Below are 24,409 nucleotides of genomic sequence, written 5' to 3'. Positions count from 1 at the left end.
TCGACAGACTTACTGCATTCCTAGGAGAGTGTATTGGGAAATTAACTGTAAAATACTCCTATTTTTATAGTGCTTATTTATTTCCTTTTGACAGGAGCTTTTAAAAATCATAAAGTAATAGATGTGAGATAATTACCTCCACTTTTTAAAATATAAAATATCTAGTAAAGACTTCCCAAGAAGTTATGGGATAAAGTTTTTAGCATGCAAAAAAATAGTTTTCTGTGAAACCACCTCTTATATAAAGAAACTTTTAGCACTATCCTCCAGGCATCTGTAAAAATTGGGTTGTAATTTGTATTTGAATTAATAAAATAATGGAGTTTAGTAGCTCCGTATATAATGCTTTACCTTAACCTAAATTCTTATTGCACACTGTTATATACTCTAATGTGCTAACTTTTGGAACAGCTTTGGAATTATTATAAGCTGATAAGCTATAAAACTTACTGTTATTTTTCCTCCTTGACTCTGCCATCTGTCAGAAACAAAAGCAAAGCTAAAAATCTCATTGAGCACAAAAGATTCTGCATTGCTTAATGGGCCTTCTAAGGAGATACATCTGTCGGGAAAAAAAAAAAAATTAATGCTGCATTTTAAAGAAAATCTTTGTTCCTTAATTGCAGATGGGGAACTCAAGGTGATTTCACCACCACCCATCCTCGGCCTGTGGTCAAAGTAAAACTCTTCACGGAAAGCACTGGGGTCCTGGCCCTTGAAGATAAAGAACTGGGAAGGGTGAGTTGTGGTCAATCCTGTGTGCTTGAGGTCACACAATTGTTACTTCTTGTGCTTTACAGTTAAGGTGGACCAATATGTAGTGTGTGAACTTACTGTTGAAAACCTAAATAAAATAATTTACTTGTAATTTTCCATTGTCCCGGATTAATAGCTCTGATCTATTAAAGGCAACTGTCAATAACAGAAAATACTGTGATAGGCTTTGGGTATATAAAGGTTGTATATAAGATCATAGTCAGGGACCCATTTTGCTTACACATGCATTGGTCATTGGGTGTTTATGGCACAGGGCAACTTGTTCTTTTGGGTGAAAGGTAATTGTCATTTAAACATTTCTGTCTATGGGTTGAAAGAAGCATCTTGATATTTAAAGTCCATCTGTTCAGGTCCATTATGATTAGACTAATTATAGAATATCTAAAGGTATTTCTGTCTCAATCTCTCGTGTTTTCCCTGTGAGTAGGTCTTTTTCATGTATCTTTTAACTCTGGATTTTTTTTTCCTGTACTCACTTCATACCTAGAATATATTTATCCGCAATTCCAGGGTCTTTCCACTATACTCAGCTCTTGCTGGCAGTGCATTAAGATGAGGGTGGATTTGTGATCTTAACACCTCTCTGTGTGAAAGATTATCTGCAGTCCCATTTATAAAGTACATGTGCTACAATGAGTAGGCTATAAAGTTACCTTCTCTAATGTGGATCTCTCTTACCCAGACCTGAAGACTGAACTCATAGGTATTTTTCCGAGATTAAAGCCTTCAGAAATCTTACCTGAAAATTTCTGGTAATGATGGACAGACAGCTTATGTGATGGTGGATGTTGAAGGATACTGGGATCATTGGGTATATTGAAAATTTTTTTCCCCAAAGTTGGGCTTTTGATTCATTTCAAATCTGTATCCTCTTGTGTCTCCTTTACCTGATTAGAGTTTCCCATTTCTAGGGATTTTGTGAATCTGTACCCACACTCCAGAAATTGAGAATCTATATTCATATTCCAGGTTTCCTCTTCTGTTTCCTTGTTAGGTGTATTTGTTAAGACCTAAGAGCTAGGCCGTACCATTCATTCATTCATGTGCTTACATATTTGTGCGCTTAACTCATTCAGCAAAGGTACATGTACAGGTAGCATAATCTTATAGAAGACCTTTGGAGACTCCATATGATCCAATGGATTTATAAATCAGGTTTTTCATTTAAACTATTATTAATTTTACCCTATTTCCTTATGACTATTTTCCACACTCAAATAGCCATTTTAAGTCTAATGCTATAAGGTAATTCTTTAGATATTTTTAATTCATTTATTTATTTATTCATTCATTTTAATACTTAATAAAAAAGTATTATTGGAGTTATTTTTTTTCAATATATGAAATTTATTGTCAAATTGGTTTCCATACAACACCCAGTGCTCATCCCAGCAGGTGCCCTCCTAAGCAGGTTTTAAATTGGGTATGTAAGTGATATGCTTCCCAGTTATTAGTATATCTGAGAAAGCCCTCATGCTCCTTTGCCCTCTTCATACAAGACAGGTTTTCTTTCCATACAAGGGTTTCTCAACCTCAGCACTATTGATATTTTGAGCAGGAAAGTGCTTTGTTGTTAGAATCTTTTCTGTACACTTTATATTTAGCAGCATCCCTGACCTCTGGTCAGATGCCAGTAGTGCACCCAGCCTTAAGTCAAGATGGTCAAAAATGTGTCCAGACGTTGCACCCTGGGAGGTGTGCAAAATCACCCTTAAGGATCCATTAAGGATCCATTGAACTACCCTAATGATCTGAGTAGGTTCCATGATTATAAATATCATTTATGTGGCAATAACTTCCAAGTTAAAATTTTTCTTTCTCGGAGCTTCAGATTTGTACATCCAATCCACATACTTAGTATTTCTAAGTTGCATTTAACAGTTATCTCGAACTAAATATATCTGAAATAGAACTTATGATTAGCAACCCCATAAAGTTTTCCATAGAGGTAGTTTTTAAGTCCGTGACATGACATATACTTTGTTTCTCCTTCCATCACCTTAATGCTCCATCTATTTGCAAGTTCTGTCAGCTTTCCCTAAATTTATTCTGAATACGTCCACATCTTAATTTCTCCTCTACCCTAATTCAGGACACCATCCTTTCCTTGCTGCTAATAGTCTCCTTACTACTTTCCCATTTATCATGTTGTCCCCTCTGATCTAGCTTTCACACCTCAGCCACTATGATCTATTTAAAATTCTAAACAAATCACATCATTCTGCCCTAAAAATCTTCAAGTATCTTCTCATTTATTTGGAACAAAAATCAGACTCCTCAGGGAGCCTGGGTGTCTCGGTCAGTTAAGTGTCTGACTTTGACTCAGGTCATGATCTCACAGCTCATGGGTTCGAGCCCCACATAGGGCTCTGTGCTGACAGTGCAGAGCCTGGAGCTTGCTCCAGATTCTGTGTCTCCCTCTCTCTCTGCCCCTCCCCTGCTCTCGCTCTCTCTCAAAAATAAACATAAAACATTTTTATTAAAAATCAGAGTCCTCATCATGGTGTAGCATGTCCAAGAATGGTTCTCAAGATGGGACCCCGAATCAGCGATGTCAGCACCTGGAAGAGTTAGAAATGCAGATTCTCAGGCCTTGCACTAGATCTGCTGGACCAAAAACTCTGAAGGTGGTGTGCCGCAGTGTTTTAACCGGGCCTCCTGGTAATTTCAAGACATCCCAACGTTGAAGAACCCTGATCTACATGAACTGACCTTTAAGTCTCCTGTTAGAGCCATCTTGCTTACTGTCCTCTTTCCTTCAGACTTGGCTTTCTTCCTTTCCTCAAACATATCCGATTCATTTCTGCTTTAAACTTGGGGTCTTCAGATATATTGTAGTCTGAGTCCATGCAGATACGCATGCACGATTAGAGGAAACTGGCGGTGATCAGGGCACCTGGGTGGCTCAGTCGGTTGAGTGTCCGACTCGATTTCGGCTCAGGTCACGATCCCAGGGTTGATGGATCAAGCCCCATGTTGGGATTGTGTGCTGAGTGTGGAGCCTGCGTAAGATTCTTCCTCGCCCTTGCCCCATCTCCCCATCATCCTCTCTCTTACTCTCTAAAATAATAATAATAAAAAAACTGGTGATCATTGCTGGCTGGTAGAGCTACTAGTAATGTTTGCTGGTATAGCTATCTACTTTTATATTGGGAAGCAGAAACAGTTGGGTTTTTTCTTTATTTTTTTTTTTAATTTGAAGGAAAAAGCCTTACATGATCTGAAATTTACAGTGTAAATTTTTACAAATCGATACCTGGAGATCCTAGTTTTAAAGTGAAGTTTTCTAATTAAAATTTTGTGTAGCAAAATTGTGTTGAATTTAAAGATGAGCAGCACAGTCCCTAAAATAGATAGATACCACAAGGAGACCCCACCACTGTACGGTTGGTAAAATGGCTAACGTACAAGAAAGCTGACAATAACAAGTGCTGACAAGGATATAAAACAACAAACTTGATCTCTGCTGGGTAGAAATGCAAAATTGTACAGCTACTTTGGGAATACAATTTGCCAGTGTTTCTGTTTTTGTTTTTAAGTGAAATCTAGACATGCCATATTACCCAGAGGTTGCCCTCTTAGGTATTTACCTAAGGTTTACTACTTAGTATCTGTACATGAATGTTGATAACAGCTTTATTCCTAGTCGCTAAAAACTGGAAGCATTAACATGTCTTTCAATGGAGGAACTGATACATAAACTGTGGTACATCCATAAAATGAAATGCTATTCAGTAATAAAAAGAAATAAACTATTAATTCATGCAACAACATAGATGAAACTTGAATGCAAGAGAACGAAATCAGACTCTTTGCCCCATTTAATCCTCTTTGAGGATGGTAGTCTCATCCCATGTTGAGACAGAAAGTGAGAATCTGATTAAGACCTCTCAGCAAGTGCAAGAGTTAGTATTTGAACTTGGGTTTTCTGATCCCAAAGCCTATATTCTAAATCATTAAACAGTACACCTGATAAGATGAGGAAATTTGGCAAGATTTTACAAATCTTGGTATGAATATGGGCCCATTTAATTTCATGGCTTAAGGCAGGAACCAAATGTTATTTAAGCTAATGCCATTTTATGCATTTCATAATATTTTATGCCATAATTTGCATCTTCCTACAGTAATCTCTGGAGGCACTTTGTTTTTACGTTTCTTTGTTTTGATAGGGAGGAAGGGAGAGAGAATCCCAAGCTTGCTGCATGCTGTCAGCATGGAACCCTCTGTGGGGCTCGATGTCACAAATCATGAGATTGTGACCTGAGTCAAAATCAAGAGTCAGAAGCTTAACTGAGCCACCCAGATGTTCCTCTCTGGCTGCACTCTTCTATGTCATAGTGCCACTCAACTGTCTGTGCACATAAAGAACCCCTAGGAAGTGCATGAAAAGACTCAGGCTATAGGCCCACACTCATCTTTTGGTTGGGGGTGAGTCCAGGAAGGAGCATTTTAAGCACTTCTCAGGAACTAACAGTGTGCACGTAGGGTTGAGAAGCACTGGTACAAATAGTGTCACTAAGCAGCCGGGGTTGAGAACTGATAACTCCCAGGGATAAGAGAAAATCTTCTCTAGCATATAGTTTTGTAAAATGATAGTTCAAATTTAAGTAGGCATTGGCCAGTTGAAGGTTATGTTCTTTGGAAAGTACTTGGCATGCAGATTTCGTTTGGAGATGGCAGGTGCAAATACCTATTTATAGTAATGGAGGTGGCATATGGAGATTTTTCATCTGAATTGGTGGCCAACCCTCTACCAGGTGCCTTAGGGAATACCTGGAGACAGAACAGGGAATTTTTCATATTATGGGCTTGTTCTAGGAAGGAAACCGTTGACCAATCAAGCACCCAAAAGTATGTGGTTCATCAATGATACGGCAATAGTACTTTATGGTAGCTATGCTTTTGATGAGCATAGTATAATGTATAAACTTGTAGAATCACTGTGTTTGTACACCTAAAACTAATGTCACATTATGTGTCAGCTCTGCCTAAATTAAAAAAAAATTAAGATGATTTTGTCCCCAAAACTTTAAAGGCAAGGTTTACTTAACATAGCCGTATAAAAATCCAAATTGCTTCCAGGACATCTATTTGTGGACAACGGAGTTTCCATTGAGCCTTTCAGAATTAGTTTTTGTACTCCTTGGTAACTTTTTAACTTGCTGAATGGTGTTCTTTAGTACAAAATGAATATTTGAAGTTTCCACCCAAGTAACTTTTTAGTTTTAGGAGTGTTTCTATCAAAGCATTCTAAGCGTTGTTAGAAAAAGAGCCTAGTTAGTGTCTGTTCAAGCGCTGAGTTCATGGTCTTGATAGCACATCATCGGTATCCACAGAAGGATGCTCGTTTTTCCCCTATGAGGATAGAGACTCCCACAAAGCAGAGAAGCTATTTTCCTTTCCAGGGGAGCCAGAACGTCTTCTGATTTGATTAAGTATTTTAAGATAGCAAAAGACTAACAGTCTGATTATCTCTTAGATATACATTTTTAGAGTAGTTATATTTTTGAAATTAAGGTTTCATTTTATGTATTTCTCTCACTTTTTCTATTTGACTATCTGCTTGTATTTAACATTTCTCAACATGGAGATGTTCATACCCAATAAATTCAAAGTGACAGTCACGTTTGTTTTACAAATACAAATACTATAAGGAAATAGCAGCTGGTGGTTAATTTCATATACATTTTAAATATTAAGATAAATTAGAATTGCTGAAATGATTACTCCATTACATTGAACTATTATCTTTCAAGCAGCTTGTAATGTCTTAATGTAGCAAGTAAAAATTAGCTTATATATTTGCCTTTTTCGTTGTTTCTTCTGTTTGCTTTATGAAGCATCAAAGGAGATCTGTCTCAAGAGTGATCAGAATATGCACAATTTTTATTTGTTTTTGAAACTTGACAAGAGAAATAAGCAATTGAGTGGTATGTTAACCCGTCTGTCATCTTGGGAGGTAAAGAAATAGTTGTCTTAGGACCTCTAATTAACTGATCAGTCTAATATTCTTTTTCTTGACTCTCTTGTTTTTCTGGCGTAAATCCTCTTCGCTTTTTCTCATTTGTGTGGCTTTGATTGAATTGAATTCTGTAAGTTTTTCGTTAATGCTAAAACTTTCAGCAGCCACATTAATTATTAATGCCAAACTTAGCATATTTAATGGATATCCCATATATAACTGGTTAGAACTCATAGACTTAACAATTTTTTTAATGTTTATTCATTTTTGAGAGAGAGAAAGAAAGAGTGTGAGCGGGGAAGGGGCAGAAAGCAAGAGGGAGACAGAATCCTTAGCAGCTCCAGGCTCTGAGCTGTCAGCACAGAGCCTGACAGGGGCTCGAACCCACAGACCATGAGATCGTGACCTGAGCTGAAGTCAGCCACTTAACCAACTGAGCCACCCAGGTGCCCTTAGAGCTCATAGACTTTAAACATTTGTCTAATTGCCTGCTTTATACCCAGTCATCATAGAACTTTGATTTCAACATACACAGTAATAAGTTAGGAGTAAACTACAGATGTTTTAAATAACTATCCTAATTTTTCAAAAATAAATATACAGTTAAATTCATAAAAAACGTTTTAGGCCTTTCCTTCACTCAAACCGTCAAAATTTATATTTGGATTAAAAAAAAGTTTCCAGCATTATGTGAATTTGATTCATCTACATATGAATCAAGCATTAGAGAAGCTGCTAGCAAAATCATAATACGTATTTTTCTTGACTTTGAAAGCGAAATTTAATATCCAGTTTTATTGAAATTGCCAGCACTGGATGCCTGCTGCTGTGGCCGGCGAATTAATATCATATACTGCAAAATGGAACGGAGACTCATCTGCATTTCATATGCCTAATTGAACTCACCCTATACTGTGGACTTTAATTTTTGTAGTTTTAGCAAGCACTGTAGCTTCTCTGAAACTAAAATTCGCAGAAAAGGTCTCGTCCTCCTTTAGTCATTTCATATAGCCATCCCTCCCAGGACTCTGCTGTCCTGTCTCAGGATCCGTGCCAGTGACAAGCTGGACCACGGACAGGTGGAAGGCCATGGATGATTCATAGATGGTGCAAATTTTTTCTAACTGTTTTTTCTAACTGCAGTTAATTATGTCTGCTCATTAATCACATGTCGTGAAGAGTTAGAGAAGACTTACCATTCAGAGTCTGACTTTGAAGGAAAAGCACCTTTGATAACATGCATCAGTTGTTAGTGACTCTGCCTCAGACCTTCTCTAGGGAGTTGGCTGAAATCTTCTCTGTAGAGGTAAAGGAAAGCATATTCTTACCTACTCACATTCAAGTGGGTGAACAGGTTTAAATAGGCATCCTCCATGGTGGGTCCATGTGGGTGATTATGTTAGCAGAAGTTGGTGTTTCAGTTTTCCCATAGTAATAAAGGTCTGCCTCTCCCCCAGACAGAATATTAGAAACCATGTACACTGTACTTATCTCTTATTTCTTAAGAAGTATGGTGTTATTTCCTCATGGTTTTAATTTTCTTTTCTCTACCAACTAATACTGATCATGTTGAACATTTTTTTTCATGCTTGTCTTCCACACATCTTCTTGGTATATACATTCATCTTCTTGACCCATACATCTTCTTTGATGAATCTGTTCAAATAGCTTCCCCAATTTTTAATTGGGCTGTTTATTGTTCTTGAGTTTGGAAAAACTATAATAAGTTGTTTATACCTCCTTTATCAGATATATTGGTAAATATTCTCCCAGTCTTTAGTTTGTCTTTGTATTCTGCTCATGGTGTGTTTAAAAGAGCAGGAGTTTTTAATTTTGATGAATGAAATTCAGTTTGTGAATTTGTTTTTATGGCTTATGCTTTTGGTACTATATCTGAGAAATCTTTGCCTAGCCCAAGGTCAGAATTCTCCTCTGAAAGTTTTTTAGTTTTAGATTTTTATGCTTAGATCTTTGATCCATTCCAAGTTAATTTTTATATCTACAGCGATGTATAGGTCAAAGTTCACTTTTTTGTTATATGAATATCTGGTTCTAGTACCATTTGTTTATTAGAGAGTGCGTGTGCAAGGGGGGAGAGGGGCAGAGAGAGAGAGAGCATCTCATGCAGGCTCCACACTCAGTGTGGAGTTCGATACAAGGCTTGATTCCATGACTGGGATCATGACCTAAGCTGAAATCAGGAGTCAAACGCTCAACTGACTGAGCCACCCAGGTGCCCCTTTAGCACCATTTATTGAAAAGACTTTCTTCACTGGTTTTCCTTAGCACTTTTGTTGAAAATCAATTGTATATGTATCTGTGGGTCTATTTGTGGACTCTCTAGTCTGTTCCATTGGTCTGTTTTCCTGTCTTAATGCCACTAGTGTACTGCTCTGATTACTTTAGCTTTCTCATAAGTGTGTCATAGCAAGTACTGATAGTTCTTCAACTTTGTTCTTTTTGTTTTTGATTTCCCCAGTTTTGTCTGTTGTAATATAGTTCTTTGCCCTATGAATTTTAAAATCAAGTTGTAGCTTTCTATAAGAAGACACTCGGTGTTATTTTGACTATGATTTCATTGAATCTGTAGGTCAGTTTTGGAATTGATCAATAGTATTGGGTCTTTCGACCCATGGATACGGTGATATATCTCTTTCTTTAGGTCTTGCATCATTCCTCATAGCAAGGTCTTAGAGTTTTCAGTGTACAGGTCTTGCATTTCTTTTGTCTGATCTGTCACTTGACTATTTCATATTTTTGATGCTATTCTAAATGGCATTGTTTAATTTTTTAAACTAGGTATTACTAGTATATTGAAATACAGATGACTTTTCTATACTGATCTTCTATCCTGCAGTGTTACTCAACTCACTAGTTGCAGTAACATTTCGTAGATTGTTTCTCCATAGACAATATTGTCTAAAAATACAGTTTTTCCTTTCCAATCTAGCTAGTTTTTATTTTTGTTGCCTTATTGTACTTACTAGAACCTACAATACAGTGTTAAATACAAGTGGTGAAAATGGACTTCCTTGTCTTCTGTTTTAGGGGGTAAGCATCTGGTCTTTAAACATTAAGTATAATATTAGCTGTACTTTTTTTTTTTTTGGTAGATCCCCTTCATCAGATTGATAAAGTTCCTTCTAATATTTATTTGGGCTCTGATCTTTATTATTTCTTTTATTTACCTTGGGTTTAATTTATACTTTTTCTATTTATTAAAAGCTGAAGGCATTGATATGAGAAAAATCTTTTTTCTAAAATAGACATTTAGTGCTATAAATACACATTCCCTAATTATTGCGTTCATAGCATCCCACAAATTCTTACATTTTTTCATTTTCGTTCTTTTGAAAATACTAGGTTTTATTTTGATTTCTTCCTTTGACCATAGGTTATTAAGCATGTGCTATTTAGTTTCCATATAAGAGTTTTTCAGAGTTTTGTTGTTGATTTCTAATTGAAGTCTATTAATTAGAGAATATACTTCTAGAACTTTGATCCTTTTAAAATTTACTAAGGCTTAGTGTATCACGCACAACCTGGTGGATTTCCATGTGCATTTGTAAAGACTGTGTATTCTTCTGTTGTCTAATAGGGTGTTTCATAGAAGTCAGATAGGTCAGGTTACTCAGATCTTTCATATACTTACTGATTTTCTGTTTACTTTTTTTTAAAACAATTTCTGACAGATTGATACTAATCTCTATTATTCTGGATCTGTCATTTTCTGTTTCTTCTATCTTGAAGATCTGTTCAAAAATATTAAGGATCTGTATATATTTTTAAATTAACTGACTGCTTTGGCATTATGAAATGACCTTCCTTAGCCCTCATAATATACTTCGCTTTAAAATTTCCTTTATCTTAGGGGTGCCTGGGTGGCTAAGTCAGTTAAGTATCTGATTCTTGATCTCAGCTCAGGGTTATGAGTTCAAGCCCTACATTGGTCTCCATACTAGGCATGAGGCCTACTACTACTATTACTACTACTAATAATAAATAAAATCTACTTTATCTTAGCCATCCCAAGTTTTTTAAAACCAGTGTTAGCATATCACGTCTTTTTCCATCCTTTAATCTACTTCTTTACATTTAAAATATGTTTATTTAAGGCTCAGTGGAGCATGTGACTCTTGATCTTGGGATTGTGAGCTCGAGCCCCACATCAGGTGTAGAGATTACTTAAAAAAATAAAATATATTTAAGCAATGTATAGCTGGGTCTTTTTTTTTTAGTCAATCTGGTAGTCTTTTAATCAGAGTATTTAAACTATATTTTATTACAATTTTTGATATGGTTAAGTTTAAATCTGTCATTTAGGTATTCTTTGTGTCTCATGTCCTTTATTCCCTTTTTTCTCTTTAGACTAACCAATTTTTTTTAATATTTATTCATTTTTGAGAGAGCATGAGTGGGGCAGAGGTGGGGACAGAGGATCCGAAGGCAGGCTCTGAGCTGACAGCAGCAAGCCCGATGTAGGGCTCGAACTCCTGAACCGTGAGATCATGACCTGAACCAAAGTCGGATGCTCAACTGACTGAGCCACCCATGCGCCCCAACTAATTGTATATTCAGTGGTTCCATTTTTTTATCAATAACTGTTATTCTAGGTGTTGCTTTAAATCATCACAGCCTAACTTCAAGTGATATTATAGCACTGAGTATAGTGTAAGAACCTTACAATAGTGTATCTCCATTTCCTGTTGAAGGTGAGGCCAAGGACATACTGTCATTTCACCAACATCTAACAGTATCTAACCTATAATACATGTGCAGCTAATATTGGGAAGATGAATGAACAAATGAATCTCTTGAACTTGGCCTGGTTCTGTTTTATTTCTCATATGCAAAATTATAGCAGACAGTAGAATGACTCCCTTTGAATGCCTGAGCTTCAAGTTATAAACAACAATTGCAGAATAATGTAAGGTTTGGATCCTATAAGAAGAGTGAGGTTCTAGTAGAGTCAGGCTCTCTCCTTATAATACATGGAATAAGCAAGTTGGAAGAGCCTCAGATCCATTGCTAACCTCTTCTTGTAGTTGCTGCATTAAGAAAAGAAGTTCCTATGCATCTTGCTGCTATCCATAACAACTTAGGAATATTCATCATCATGGTCTTTAGTGCTGATGCCAAAAAGCTAAGTACTTTGTTCCCTACTAGTTATTATCTGCAGCGTTTGAATCAAAAATAAATTCCTTAGGTAAAAGGTGCATGATTCATATTGGTTCTTGAGCACCAGAAACTGAAAATTTAAAACCTGCTTCCAGAAGACCTGGATTCTGGTATTGGCTTTGTCATGGTAGCCATGGGGACAAGTGGACAGATCACTCAACTTCTCATTCTCTGCCCTAATCTTTATCTTCCACATACCTCCATCTTACCATATACTGAATGTGAATCAAATATATTTTAAGGATGCAGCTGAAGTTATCCAGGTTTAGACAGTCTGTAATTTCCTCCTTCCCATCCTACTATCGTATATTCTGGATTAAGAAATAAAATTGACTTGGCTCTAAAAATCCTTACAGTATTTAATAACCACAGCGAGAACAAAGCTACATTAGTTATTATAACGTTTGTGAAATAATTAAGGGAATAATTTGTTGGATTAAGGAGGGGGAGGTAACATTGAAAGTGTCCATTGTTATCCTGAAGAAATTTTCTTAGGTATCCATTTAACTTCAGTGTCAAATTATTTACATAACCAGAGTAACGCCTATCCTTTAAGGGTGATGTGAGAATTAATTTAAATTTCACAAAGCACTTTGAGGCATTCAGTTGAAAGGTTCTTTATAAATGCCAGGCATTATTACAACCAGCCTAGTAAAAAGAAACGGGATAAAGCTACTCATGCCGTGTCCTCTGACAGGAACTGTATTGGTTAGGGAAGTATAAAGGTTACCGCTATTCATAATTTATGGTTGAGGGGAATAGATCAAGAATAGTAATGACATTTTTCTGTCCAGTTAAATCTTAAAAAACACAGATATAACAGTGATGGAATATATTGCTCTTCCAAGGAGAAGTATGAAATCGATACCTTACAAGCAATAAAAATGATATAGGAAGATGAATAAAGGCCAGTATCTTTAATCACGTCATAAAAATACAGTGACAGCCTTGACTGTCCCTCCTTCAAAATCTTCAAGAAAGACTTTGCAATGGAAGAAATGATTCTTGATCATGTGGGTGTATAGAATTTGAAATTTGCTAGAAATACATGCAGATGGTCTTCATTGTAGTAACCAAAATAATCAGCCTCATTGTTAAGCACTTAAAAATGTATATGATAAGTCAAAATTTTAACACACAAAAACTTTTCCAAATATTTCATACAAGCAGGATGCTTCAGGTATGTGAGAGATAATCACACACAAAAACCTCTCGTTAAAGTAATGAGACGAAGCTACTGATTGAAGTCTGTGTGTAAAAATATCTTTGAATCACACTTGGCAGAAGAAATTTAAAAGGTAAATTTAGTGTTCTTTTAATCTCAGCATTTAGTGTTTTTTTGATCAAATCTCAGCCTTTATTGTCTGTATTAGTTTCAATTGGGACTTTAACAAATTATTAAAAACACAAATTTATTGTGGAGGTCAGAAGTCCAAAATGAGTCTCAGTGAGCTAAAATCAAGATGTTGGAAGAGTTGCGTTTCTTTCCAGAGGATCTAAGGGAGAATGCAATTTATTTTTACTTTTTCAGTTTCTAGAGACTGCCTGTATTCTTGGCTCATGGCCCCTTCCATACCAAAGCCATCAATGGCTAATTTGAATTTGAATGTTTCTCACATCACATGGCTCCAACACCCACTTTTCTGCTTTCCTCTTCCATATCTAAGAATTCTTTTTTTAAAGTTTGTTTATTTTGAGAGCGAGCAAGTGAGCTAGTGGGGGAGGGGCAGAGAGAGGGAGACAGAGAATCCCAAGCAGGCTCTGTGCTGTCAGCACAAAGCCAGACCCAGGGCTCCAACCCACAAACCGTGAGATCTTGACCTGAGCCGAGACCAAGAGTTGGACGCTTAACCAGCTGAGCCACTGAAACACCCCTCAGAACTCTTGTAGTTGTGTGAGGCCCACCTGGATAACCTGGGTTATCTTCTGATTTTAAGGTTGGCCAGTTAGCAATCTGCAATTCCATCTGCTACTTCAGTTCCCTTTTGCCTTAGAAGAGAGCATATTCACAGATTCTGGGGATTAGGTTGTAGGCGTCTTTGGGAAACTTACTCTACCTACCACAGTCCAGGAATGGAAAAGGAGAGTTACTTAACTTTTTGCAGACTGGCAAGTAAACGGCATACAGATTCTGACATTGACTATGGTCATTTTCTGTTACCACGTTTGGCAGTACTTTAGTTGGCAAGCCTTTTTCTCTTTTCACCTCAGTGAAGTATCCATTTTAGGCTTGTATTTTCGTTTTGGGTTTCTCTCTGCATGCATCCATCCATTCAGCCACCCAAAATGCTTGGTGTAAGTATCTACCCCAGATTTGAAGCTAGGGGACCATGGTGAGGAAGAGTTTAATTGAAGATACTGACTTAAATTAACCTGTAAGGCGCTGATGAGCTACTTTACCACACCATAGCTTCTGCCTTCAGGGAGCAGAGTCTGCTGAATGCCTTCGAAGAAATTCTTCACATAATGGTTCATTATTAAGTCGGGATTTCAGAAAAGATTGAAGAATTTTGACACCTTGGTTTTTCTTTTCCGTACCCTTTTCCCAGCTCCCATCATGCAAATAACAAAGTTTTTCATCTCTGTCTTTTAACAATTAATGTCATGGAAAAGTATTTAATCAAGATGATAATATTTCTTGTACTGTTTTATTTATTGACTGATTTTTCGAAAAAGGCCTTATTTGAAAAGCACTATATAAAGGAAGCAATTGTGTGGTTCCGTCAGGTCAGGTGCACATTTGGTAAGGGGTCGGGAGTTGGATCAGTTCCATATTGTAAATTCCAGGATTCTTTCCAACTTTAAAAATAAAGGGAACTGGATTTAGCCCACGGACAATAAGGTTGACAGAAGACTTAATGGTAATCTTTCAGTATACAAAAGAGCATTGTGTTAGTGAGAATGAGCAGGTGTTCTTTGTTTCAGCTAAGTAGGACAGGAAGCAGGGATATTAAATGGAAGGAAAAATAATTTAGACAAAGCAACCTCATGTGTATTAAAACACAGGAAAGTGTTACTAAGAAGGATGTAGATTTCTCTCAGAAAAATCTTTCGATTTATCTTCTCCGTGCACTGAAAATACAGAGGCCCCCGATACTGGAGAAAATATATACTAGTTATTAACATGTGCTAAATAAAAATTGATTGAAATGAACTAAATTCAGTTATTCTTTCTCTCAAGGTTATAACTCTCAGGAAGGTACTTGAGAGGTTCACAAGGAATAGTCAGTGTGAATCTTGGCTAATGTATAAAATCTCTGTCATTTGAAGGAGAAAGATAGAAAAATGTCAACTGAACCCAAAAATCAAGGTCTCTTATCAAGACAACTCTACATATCTGGGGAGATGTTCCCTTGCGCATGTCCTTAAAACAGCTGTGTCTCGAGGACATCTGATTGTCCACATAAAGGATTTTTTAGGGGGGGGGGGCATGCAAAGGGAAAGAGAAGAGACAGAATCCCAAGCAGTTGCCATGCCCAGCATGAGGTGGACACAGGGCCAATCCTACGATGGTGAGATCATGACCTGAGCCAAAATCAAGAGTCAGATGTTCAACCAACTGAGCCACCGAAGCTCCCCTCAGAAAAAGGATGTTTAATCACAATTGAAACATGATTCCAGCTAATAGCATTTTCACTGCCACCTTACTGTCTTTTAAAGGTGTATTTCCAAGGCCAGATCATCTCTTAGTTGAATGTCAGGATACCTCACCACACATTGAGTTACATGACTGCATCTGGGATGCGTACAGATGGGTAGAGGGGTATTAATTCTTTACTCCAGGATATACAAATTTGGTTGTCATTCCCTGGCTTAAAAGTATCTTCTAAATGCATGTTATGGGATAACCTTATAAACTCCTTAGCAAAACATCTCCTTTACAGACTATCCCTAGTCTTCCTTTCTGGTCTCATCTGTCAGCACAAGCTTCCCGTTTCCTTACCGTCTTCATGCTTTCTGGCTTTATTCCCCCCGCCTTGGCCAACAGTGCTTTTCTAGCCGAAGTGATCTTGCCTGACTTGCCCTGACATCACTTAGGAGTCAGGTGAGGTCTTTTCCTATTCCTCAAATAGATTTTTGTTCTTGAAACTATTGCAGTCTGGCCTCACATAACTTGCTGAGATCTTGAGTAATTTGTCTGTTAAACCAAGCAATACCCTTTCTGTTTTTCCTGTGCTTAACCTCTCAATTGTCATTTGACACTGACAGCTATTTCCTACTCCCTAAAACACTTTCCAGCTTAAATGCAGTGTATCACCTTCTGGTTTTTCTGCTTACTTGGCCCCTGGTCTCAATTCTATAGTTGTCTTCCTAATTCTCAAAATGTCTTCACAGAATTCTCCCTTACCTTTTGTTTTTTGTTTTTTTTAACAGTATTATTGACTATATTCCCTAAGCTGTACTTTTTATCTTTGTGACTTATTTTATAATTGGAAGTTTGTACCTCTTAATCTCCTTCAGTTATTTTGCTCATACCATCTACCTCCCCTCAGCAACCACCAATTTTCTGTATTTTAGAGTCTGCTTTTTTTTTTTGTTTCTCCATTTTTTAGTTTCCACATATAAGTGAAATCATATGGCATTTGTTCTAACTTATTTCACTTAATACCTTTTAAGTCCGTCCATTTTGTTTCAAATGGGAACATCCTTTTTTATGGCTGCATAATATTCCATGCTTGTATTCTGTCTTCATCTATCAGTGGACACTTGAGTTGCTTGTTACTGTAAATAATGCAGCAAGAGATAATAGGGGTATGTGTATCTTCTTGAATTCGTGTTTTTGTTTTGGCTTAGTTCCAACAGCCTCATGTCTTTGTCTTAGTTTCTTCCCTATGTCTTGCCTTGTAATTCTTAATGTGTTCTTTTAGACTCCCAAATGGAAGTAATTCATTCCTCTATGCAGTCTGTCCTGATCCCTTCCAGAATTGCTGGTTGCACCCATCTTTGAGCTAGAATTGTACCAAGTATGTATCTCTATTTTACTTTAAGACTAAAATGCAATTATTGTGGTCATATACTCTTTTTTCTTCCTCTCTGCTAACAGATACTTATAGGAAAGCAGTGAATTGTTTATCTGGCCCCAGGGCCTATCTATCCCTCTCTAGTTCTTCTAGATTTTTTCCCTTAGCTTTTACATTTTTAAGACCTTGTTGAAATTGTTTAGAAGGCTTTAAGTGGATAGGTCACAGAGTTCAACTAATGTGGTATGTGCATAAATGTACATGACTTCGCTTTAACTAAGGTATTTTAATTAGGAAAGCAATGTAGAGATGTCAGCTTGTACAAATATGTTAGAACAGAGATCCTATGAACTCCTATTACTCTAAACATTATGTGTATGTGTATATTTACATTTCATTCTTAAGTTTTTTCTTCCTGTATATTAAATTTGAAAGAATTTTAAACAAAGTGTAAAAAAAAATCGTGTTTTTCATTTACACCTCAACAAACATGGCAAGTAACTTTGACATTTTATTATGAAGAAGATACATTGGCTTTATATTTAAGGTAAGGAATCATAAAATGTGTGTGCCATGCTAAGTGACAAGACATTTCAAGTGTTGGTGACAAAAATAAACTAGAAGAAGCAGGAATGTGTATAGAAAGGTTCAGAGAAATGGATGGCAAAGAATAGTTTGCTTAATAGAAGAAGCTAACTATTTTGTACATAGCTATAGTTTAATTTGGATGTGAACCTGGAATATAGCAGAATCCTTAATAAATCTTTATATCTGTTAAATATTTTAATTGTGCCAAATCCTTTTTTTAATAATTTAAGTTTATTTTTTAATTTTTTTTTAATGTTTATTTTTGAGAGGGAGGGAGGTGGAAGAGCAGAGAAAGAGGGAGACACAGAATCCAAAGCAGGCTCCAGGCTCTGAGCTGTCAGCACAGAGCCTGATGTGGGGCTCGAACTTGTGAACTGTGAGATCATGATCTGAGCTGAAGTCAGGTGCTTAACCGACTGAGCCACCTAGGCACCCCAAGTTTGTTTATTTTTGAGAGAGGTCTGAGATGGGGAGGGGCAGGGAGGGAAGAAGGGAGGGAGAGAATTCAAAGCAGGCTCCAAGGTGTCAGCCCAGAGCCTGACCTGGGGCTCAAGCCCAGGAAACCATGAGAACATGACCTGAGCCAAAGTCAGATGCTTAACCGTGAGGCACCCAGGTGCTCCTGTACCGGGTCATTTTCAAGTAGAACTGCTTATCTTAAGAATTGTAAGTGCTTACCTGTGAAAGAAGATACATGAAGCAGAACTTTGTTAATGTTTTACTTAGGATTCTATGAAATGCTGTGACAAACATTTCACTTGTTCCAAACAGTAACACCTGTAGAACACTTTACTGTGGGTGTTACCGATAGATGGGGTAGATGTCCTCCACCTGGTGATTCAGGGCTCTGGTTGCTCTCATTTCCTAGAGCAGTGGCATCTCTGGATTTGGCTAGCAGATGAGTAAAGAGGGATGTATCTTAATTTTTCCCCAAAGTGACACTGACCACTTCTCTTCATATTCCATTAGCTAGAACTTTCATATGTCCCTACTTCGATGTAAGAGGAGCTCAAAAACATAGCCTCTGGCTGACTAGCTGCATCCGGCAGCAGCTCTATGCTAGTAAAAGCACAAATCCTGGTAAACAGATGATCAGCTGTAGTTCGCCCGTATAGCCAAAGAGAATGATTGTGTTACCCTGCCTCCTACATACAGAACACATTCACTTCAACTCAAGGGCATCACCCCAAAGTCTCATCCGGTCCAGCTTCTCCATCAGTCCCAGCTGTGGCTCTTTGCAGCCTGGTGACCTGTGAATTCAAGTTCATGTGTAACTGCCTCCACCTCCCCTCCCCACCTTGCCCTAGCACAAATCCAGTCTATAGCGGTGGAACAGGAACAAGAGAACTACAAGTGTCCCATCTGAAAAAAGGTAAAGTAAAAATGCATAATAATATCTGTCCGTTGACAGTACTGAGATCCTGTCCTAGCAGGCACTGTGAAGATACCCTGTCCTGGCAGTGTTTAGGATCTCTTGACTAGACCCTCGTTATGCATCTGAAACAGAACTCCTTTGTCCTTTACTCTCCTTGGCCCTTGGAGCTCTACACATTGGGAGCTGCCTCTTGTCTGTTAACATCCTTGGCACCATCACGTAGAGGAGTGTGACCACTTCATGCTTGTGCAGTTTGGGAACCTGGAAACGATTTTACAGCCATTGTTAAGACTAAGTTCAGGGTTTATTCACCAGTACAGTCCCTTTAGAAACAACAGATAGCATAGGTATGGATCTCCATTGGTTACACATGTCAGTGTTTCTTCCTGACAAACAATTTCAGGTATTTCAAAAGGAGGAAATGTAACACAAGGAATTGGCTTCAAATGTGATAGAACAGAGCCACCAAAGAAATGACAGTGAGTAAACCTAGAGACTGACAAAATGAGAAACCTTTGCACATCTTAGGGATAGAAGGGCAATAGGAGAAAGTGATATCATCAGATATTATCCGATATTATATCATCAGATCTTAGCTCCAATAACAAGAAACTGTAAACTCCGTGAGGGATCTGAGTCATCCATATTCTTTTACCTTTTCGTGTCCCCATATAATGAGCCCTCAAATGTTTACTTAAGTAGTAAATCCTTCCACTGATATCACTTAGAATTACTCACTAGGAATCTAAAATGTGGCAAAAATGATGGTGTTCCACAGTGAGATGATCCTTAATTTGTGGATCAGATGCAGTTAGTTGTTTTGGGACCTTATTTGATAACTGTCATCAGCATTTAGAGAATGAGAAACTGTCAAAAGTTTTCATTTAAATAATCTCTTCCTGTTTAAGGCTTATGGAGTTTGGAACAACATCAGTTTTTGTGTAAACATAGAAGGAAGAATTAAAAAGGAATAAAGTATGTATATGTAGTTGGCTCATGCCAAAATAAATTGAGGGGGGGATGTGGGGAGAAAGAGAAAAAGCTTTCCAGAATTGCTAGGGAAATGGAAGCTATAGCTTCAGAGGTTAGATCTACAACTCTTAGTCTTTGTTTCATTTTTGGAATCATCCTCTAAGTTAGTAATAACATTATTTTGTCTACTGGTTTGAGCCAAAAATCATCACTTTTTTTTAAAACTCATTTAAGAAAGAATCTGTAAAATATTCCATTGGATACTTTAGCAGTCACAGAGGACTAATTCTGTAATACAGTTTTTGAAGATACCACAAATGCCATTTTCTCTGTTCCTGGATGTGCCTTTATGTGCTCAAGTGTATAGATTTGCTGGATTCAACTCAACCGTGGCTTTTAGGATAGGCTTTGAGCAAAGTCTCAAAATAGTAGATACATTTAACAACTTGGGAGTTGAGAATAGTTTAAGAAGCTTTTATGACTGTTGTCTTTCTTAGAAAAAGAGCTTTGCTTGAAAATTTCTGTGTGAATAGTTCCACTTATCCACAGAAATGAAGACTTTTTTTTTTCTTTTTTTTGGCAGAGCATGCCAAGTTTAGTTGCCATGTTTTGCTTTTAAACACATGAGCATGTTTATAATTCTTTCATTTACATAGAAACTTCAGGTTTGTTTACTTCTCACTTTGGTATAAAATAAGAATGGCTTAAAGTATAATATACTGCATTTCATTTTTTTAAATTTTAAAGCTCGTGTGCAAGCAGGGGAGAGGGATAAAGGGAGACAGAATTTTAAGCAGGCTCCACACTCAGCCAGGAGCCCGACGTGTGGGGCTCGATCCCATGACCCAAAATCAAGAGTCAGAGGCTCCAGCTGACTTAGCCACTCAGGCTCACCTACACTACATTTCATATCTTTATCCTTCAGGATATAGGCTTCCCATTTAAAAATATCAAGGCCTTGATATAAGCTGTGTCTAAATAATCTGACTAACAAGGGGGAAATACATCATTTTACATACAGACATGCCTCAGAGATATTGTGAACTTGGTTCCAGAGTTCTGCAATAAAATGAATATCATAAAGTGAGTCAATTGAATTTTTTGTTTTCTCAGTGCATGTGAAAGTTACATTTATAATATACTGTAGGGGCGGCTGGGTGGCGCAGTCGGTTAAGCGTCCAACTTCAGCCAGGTCACGATCTCGCGGTCCGTGAGTTCGAGCCCCGCGTCCGGCTCTGGGCTGATGGCTCGGAGCCTGGAGCCTGTTTCCGATTCTGTGTCTCCCTCTCTCTCTGCCCCTCCCCCATTCATGCTCTGTCTCTCTCTGTCCCAAAAATAAATAAAAAACATTGAAAAAAAATTTATAATATACTGTAATATAAGTGCAATAACAGTGTCTTTAAAAAGTACATACCTTTGGGTGCCTGGGTGGCTCAGTCTGTTAAGCATCTGATTCTTCAGCTCAGGTCATATCCTCACAGTTTGAGAGTTCAAGCTCTGCATTGGGCTCTGTGCTGACAGTACAGAGCCTGCTTAGGATTCTCTCTCTCCCCCTCTCTCTGCCCCTCCTCCACTAGGTCGGTGTCTCTCTCTCTCTCTCTCTCTCTCTCTCTCTCTCTCTCATAAACTTAAAGAGTATATACCTTAATTAAAAAACACTTACTACTGAAAATGCTAACCATCATCTGAGCTTTCAGCAAATTGTAATCTTTTTGCTGGTGGAGGATCCTGCCTTGATGTTGATGATTTCTGAATGATCAGGGTGGGGTGACCCTGGTAATTTCTTAAGATACACGAAGTTTGCCATGTCAGTTGACTTTTCCTTTCATGAACAATTTCTCTAGCATGCGATGCTGTTTGATAGCATTTTACACACAGTAGAATTGCTTTCAGAATTAGTCAATCTTCTTGAACTCTGCCATTGCTTTATCAATGAAGTCTAGATAATATGATAAATCCTTTATTTTCAATTCAACAATCTTCACAGCATCTTCATTAGGAATAGATTCCATGTCAGGAAATCACTTTCTTTAGTCATCTATAAAAAGTACCTCCTTACCTATTAAAGTGTGATGAGATGATAGCCATTTGTACTGTGATTTATTTCGCTTAAAAACTTACAGGCCATTGCTGGGTAATTGGCATAATTTCAATATTGTTGTGTCTCAAGGAATAATTAGTCACATTTTCGGGTTCCACTTCTGGTTCTCTTGCTGTTTACACCACATCTGCAGTCACTTCTTCCACTGAACTCTTAAAACTCTCCAGAATCATCCAGGAGACTTGCAATCAACTTCTTCCAAACTCCTACTGTTACCTTGACCTCTTCATGTGAATCGTAGATGTCCTTAATGGCATCTAAAATGGTGACTCCGGGGCACCTGGGTGGCTCAGTCAGTTAAGCATCTGACTCTTGATTTCAGCTCAGGTCTTCAGGGTTGTGGGATTGAGGCCCGTGTTGGACTCCGTACTGACAGTGAGGAACCTGCTTGGGATTCTCTCTCTGCCCTTCCCCTGTTTGTGCATGTTCTCCCCCCCCCCCCTAAAAAAAAATAACTTTAAAAAAATGGTGACTTCTTTTCAGAAGGCTGTCCATTTACCTTGCCTAGATTTGTCAAAGTAACCGTTATTTAGAGCAGCTTTAGCCTTAAAAAATGTTTCTTAAATAAGACTTCAGAGTGAAAATCACTCCTTGACTCTTGGGCTACAGAATGAATGTTGTGTTAGCCAGTGTGGAAATAGCATTAATCTCATTGTCTATCTCCAGAAGAGCTCTTGGGTGACCAGGTGCATTGTCATTAAGAAGTAATAGTTTGAAAGAATGTTTTTTCCTGAGCAGTAGTTCTCAGCAGTCAGCTTAGAATAGCCACAAAACCGTGGCGTACACAGATGTGCTGTTATCAAGGCTTCATTATTCCATTTACAGAGCTCAAGCAGAGTAGATTTGGCGTAATTCTTAACAGCCCTAGGATTTTTGGAATGGTACATGAGCTTTGGCTTCAATTTAAAGTTACCAGCTGCATTAGCCCCTAACAAGAGAGTCAGCCTGTCCCTTTGGTGCTTTGAACCCAGCAATTGGCTTCTCCTCTCTATGAAAGTCTAAGACGACACCTTCCTGGACGTTGAAAATCTGTTGTGTAGTATAGCCCCTTTTATTAGCTAGATCTTCTGGATAACTTGCAGCTTCTACATCAGCACGAGCTGCTTTACTTTGCACCTTTATGTTATAGAAATGGCTTCTTCCCTTAAAGCTCGTGAACCAACCTCTGCTAGCTTTACATTTCTGCAACTTCCTCACCTTTCTCAGCCTGCTTAGAATTGAAGAGAGGGCCTTGCTCTGGATTAAGCTTTGGCTTAAGGAAATGTTGTGGCAACTTGGATCTTCTATCCAGATCGTGAAAACTTTCTCCATATCAGCAATAAGGGTGTTTTGCTTTATCATCATTTGTGTATTCACTGGAGTACAGTTTTAATTTCCCTCAAAACTTTTCTGCTGACAACTTGGCTGTTGGGCCCAAGAGACTGAGCCCTCAGCCTCTCTTAGCTTATGTCATGCCGTCCTCACTAAACCTAATGATTTCTAGCTTTTGATGTAAAGTGAGAGACATGTGGAGCACCTGGGTGGCTCAGTCGGTTGAGCATCCAACTCTTGATATGATCTCATGGTTCAGGTCACGATCTCATGGTTTTTGAGGTCGAGCCCCACATTGGGCTCTGTGCTATCAGTGCAGACTAGGATTCTCTCTCCTCCTTTCCCTCTCCGTCCCTCTGCCATTTGCACAGGTGTGCACACTCGCGTTCTCTCTCTCTCTCTCTCTCTCTCACTTTCAAAATAAATAAAAATTTAAAAAGGTAAATAAAGTGAGAGATGTGTGACTCCTTCTTTCACATTTAGAAACTATTGTAGGGTTATTATCTTGATTTCAGTATTGTTGTGTCTCCAGGAATAGGAAGGCCCAAGGGGAGGGTGAGATACAGTGGAATAACCAGTTGGTAAAGCATTCAGAAAAACACAAATTTATCAGTTAAGTTCATTGTCTTATGTGGATGTGGTTTGTGATGCCCCAAACAATTAAATTAGTAATGTCACAGTTCTTCGCTGATCACAGGTCACTATGACAAATACAACGTAAAAGTTTAAAATATTATGAGAATTACTGAAACTTGACAGAGACGTGACGTGAGTGAATGCTATTGGAAAAAGGGCACCAGCAGACCAACTCGGCACAGGATTGCCATAGACCTTCAATTTGTAAAACGCAGTATCTGCGAAGCACAATAAAGTGAAATGCAATAAAATGAAGTGTGGTTGTATACGGCCTGTAAGATATGAAAAGTAAGCTTGTCTCTCCTGTGTCGGCTCTGTGAAGCTGTGGTATTAGAAAATAATCACTTGGAAATTTTATTAAAAATAATTACTTTGTGAGGGCGCCTGGGTGGTTCCGTCAGTTAAGCATGTGGCTCTTAATTTCAGCTCTTGTCATGATCTCATGGTTCGTGGCATCGAGCGCCACATCAGGCTCTGCAATGACAGCACAGACCCTGCTTGGAATTCTCTCCTCTCCTCTCCTCTCCTCTCCTCTCCTCTCCTCT

General features: G+C 38.0%; 1 protein-coding gene across 8 annotated transcripts in view; it reads left to right on the top strand.

Annotated features, from left to right (window-relative positions):
- The window catches only part of CADPS2 (calcium dependent secretion activator 2), a 545,032-nt gene that overhangs the window by 279,617 nt on the left and 241,006 nt on the right, over positions 1-24,409 (top strand). For all 8 annotated transcript variants that reach the window (XM_049641753.1, XM_049641747.1, XM_049641748.1 and 5 more), the window contains one exon: positions 627-738. In XM_049641753.1, coding sequence (XP_049497710.1) covers positions 627-738 — 112 coding nt within the window. The remainder of the gene's footprint in view (positions 1-626; positions 739-24,409) is intronic.

This window comes from Panthera uncia, chromosome A2 (assembly GCF_023721935.1).
Source record: "Panthera uncia isolate 11264 chromosome A2, Puncia_PCG_1.0, whole genome shotgun sequence".
Lineage (NCBI taxonomy): Eukaryota > Metazoa > Chordata > Mammalia > Carnivora > Felidae > Panthera > Panthera uncia.
The sequence above is the reverse complement of the archived record's forward strand: the minus strand, read 5'-3'. Positions and strand labels throughout refer to the sequence as shown.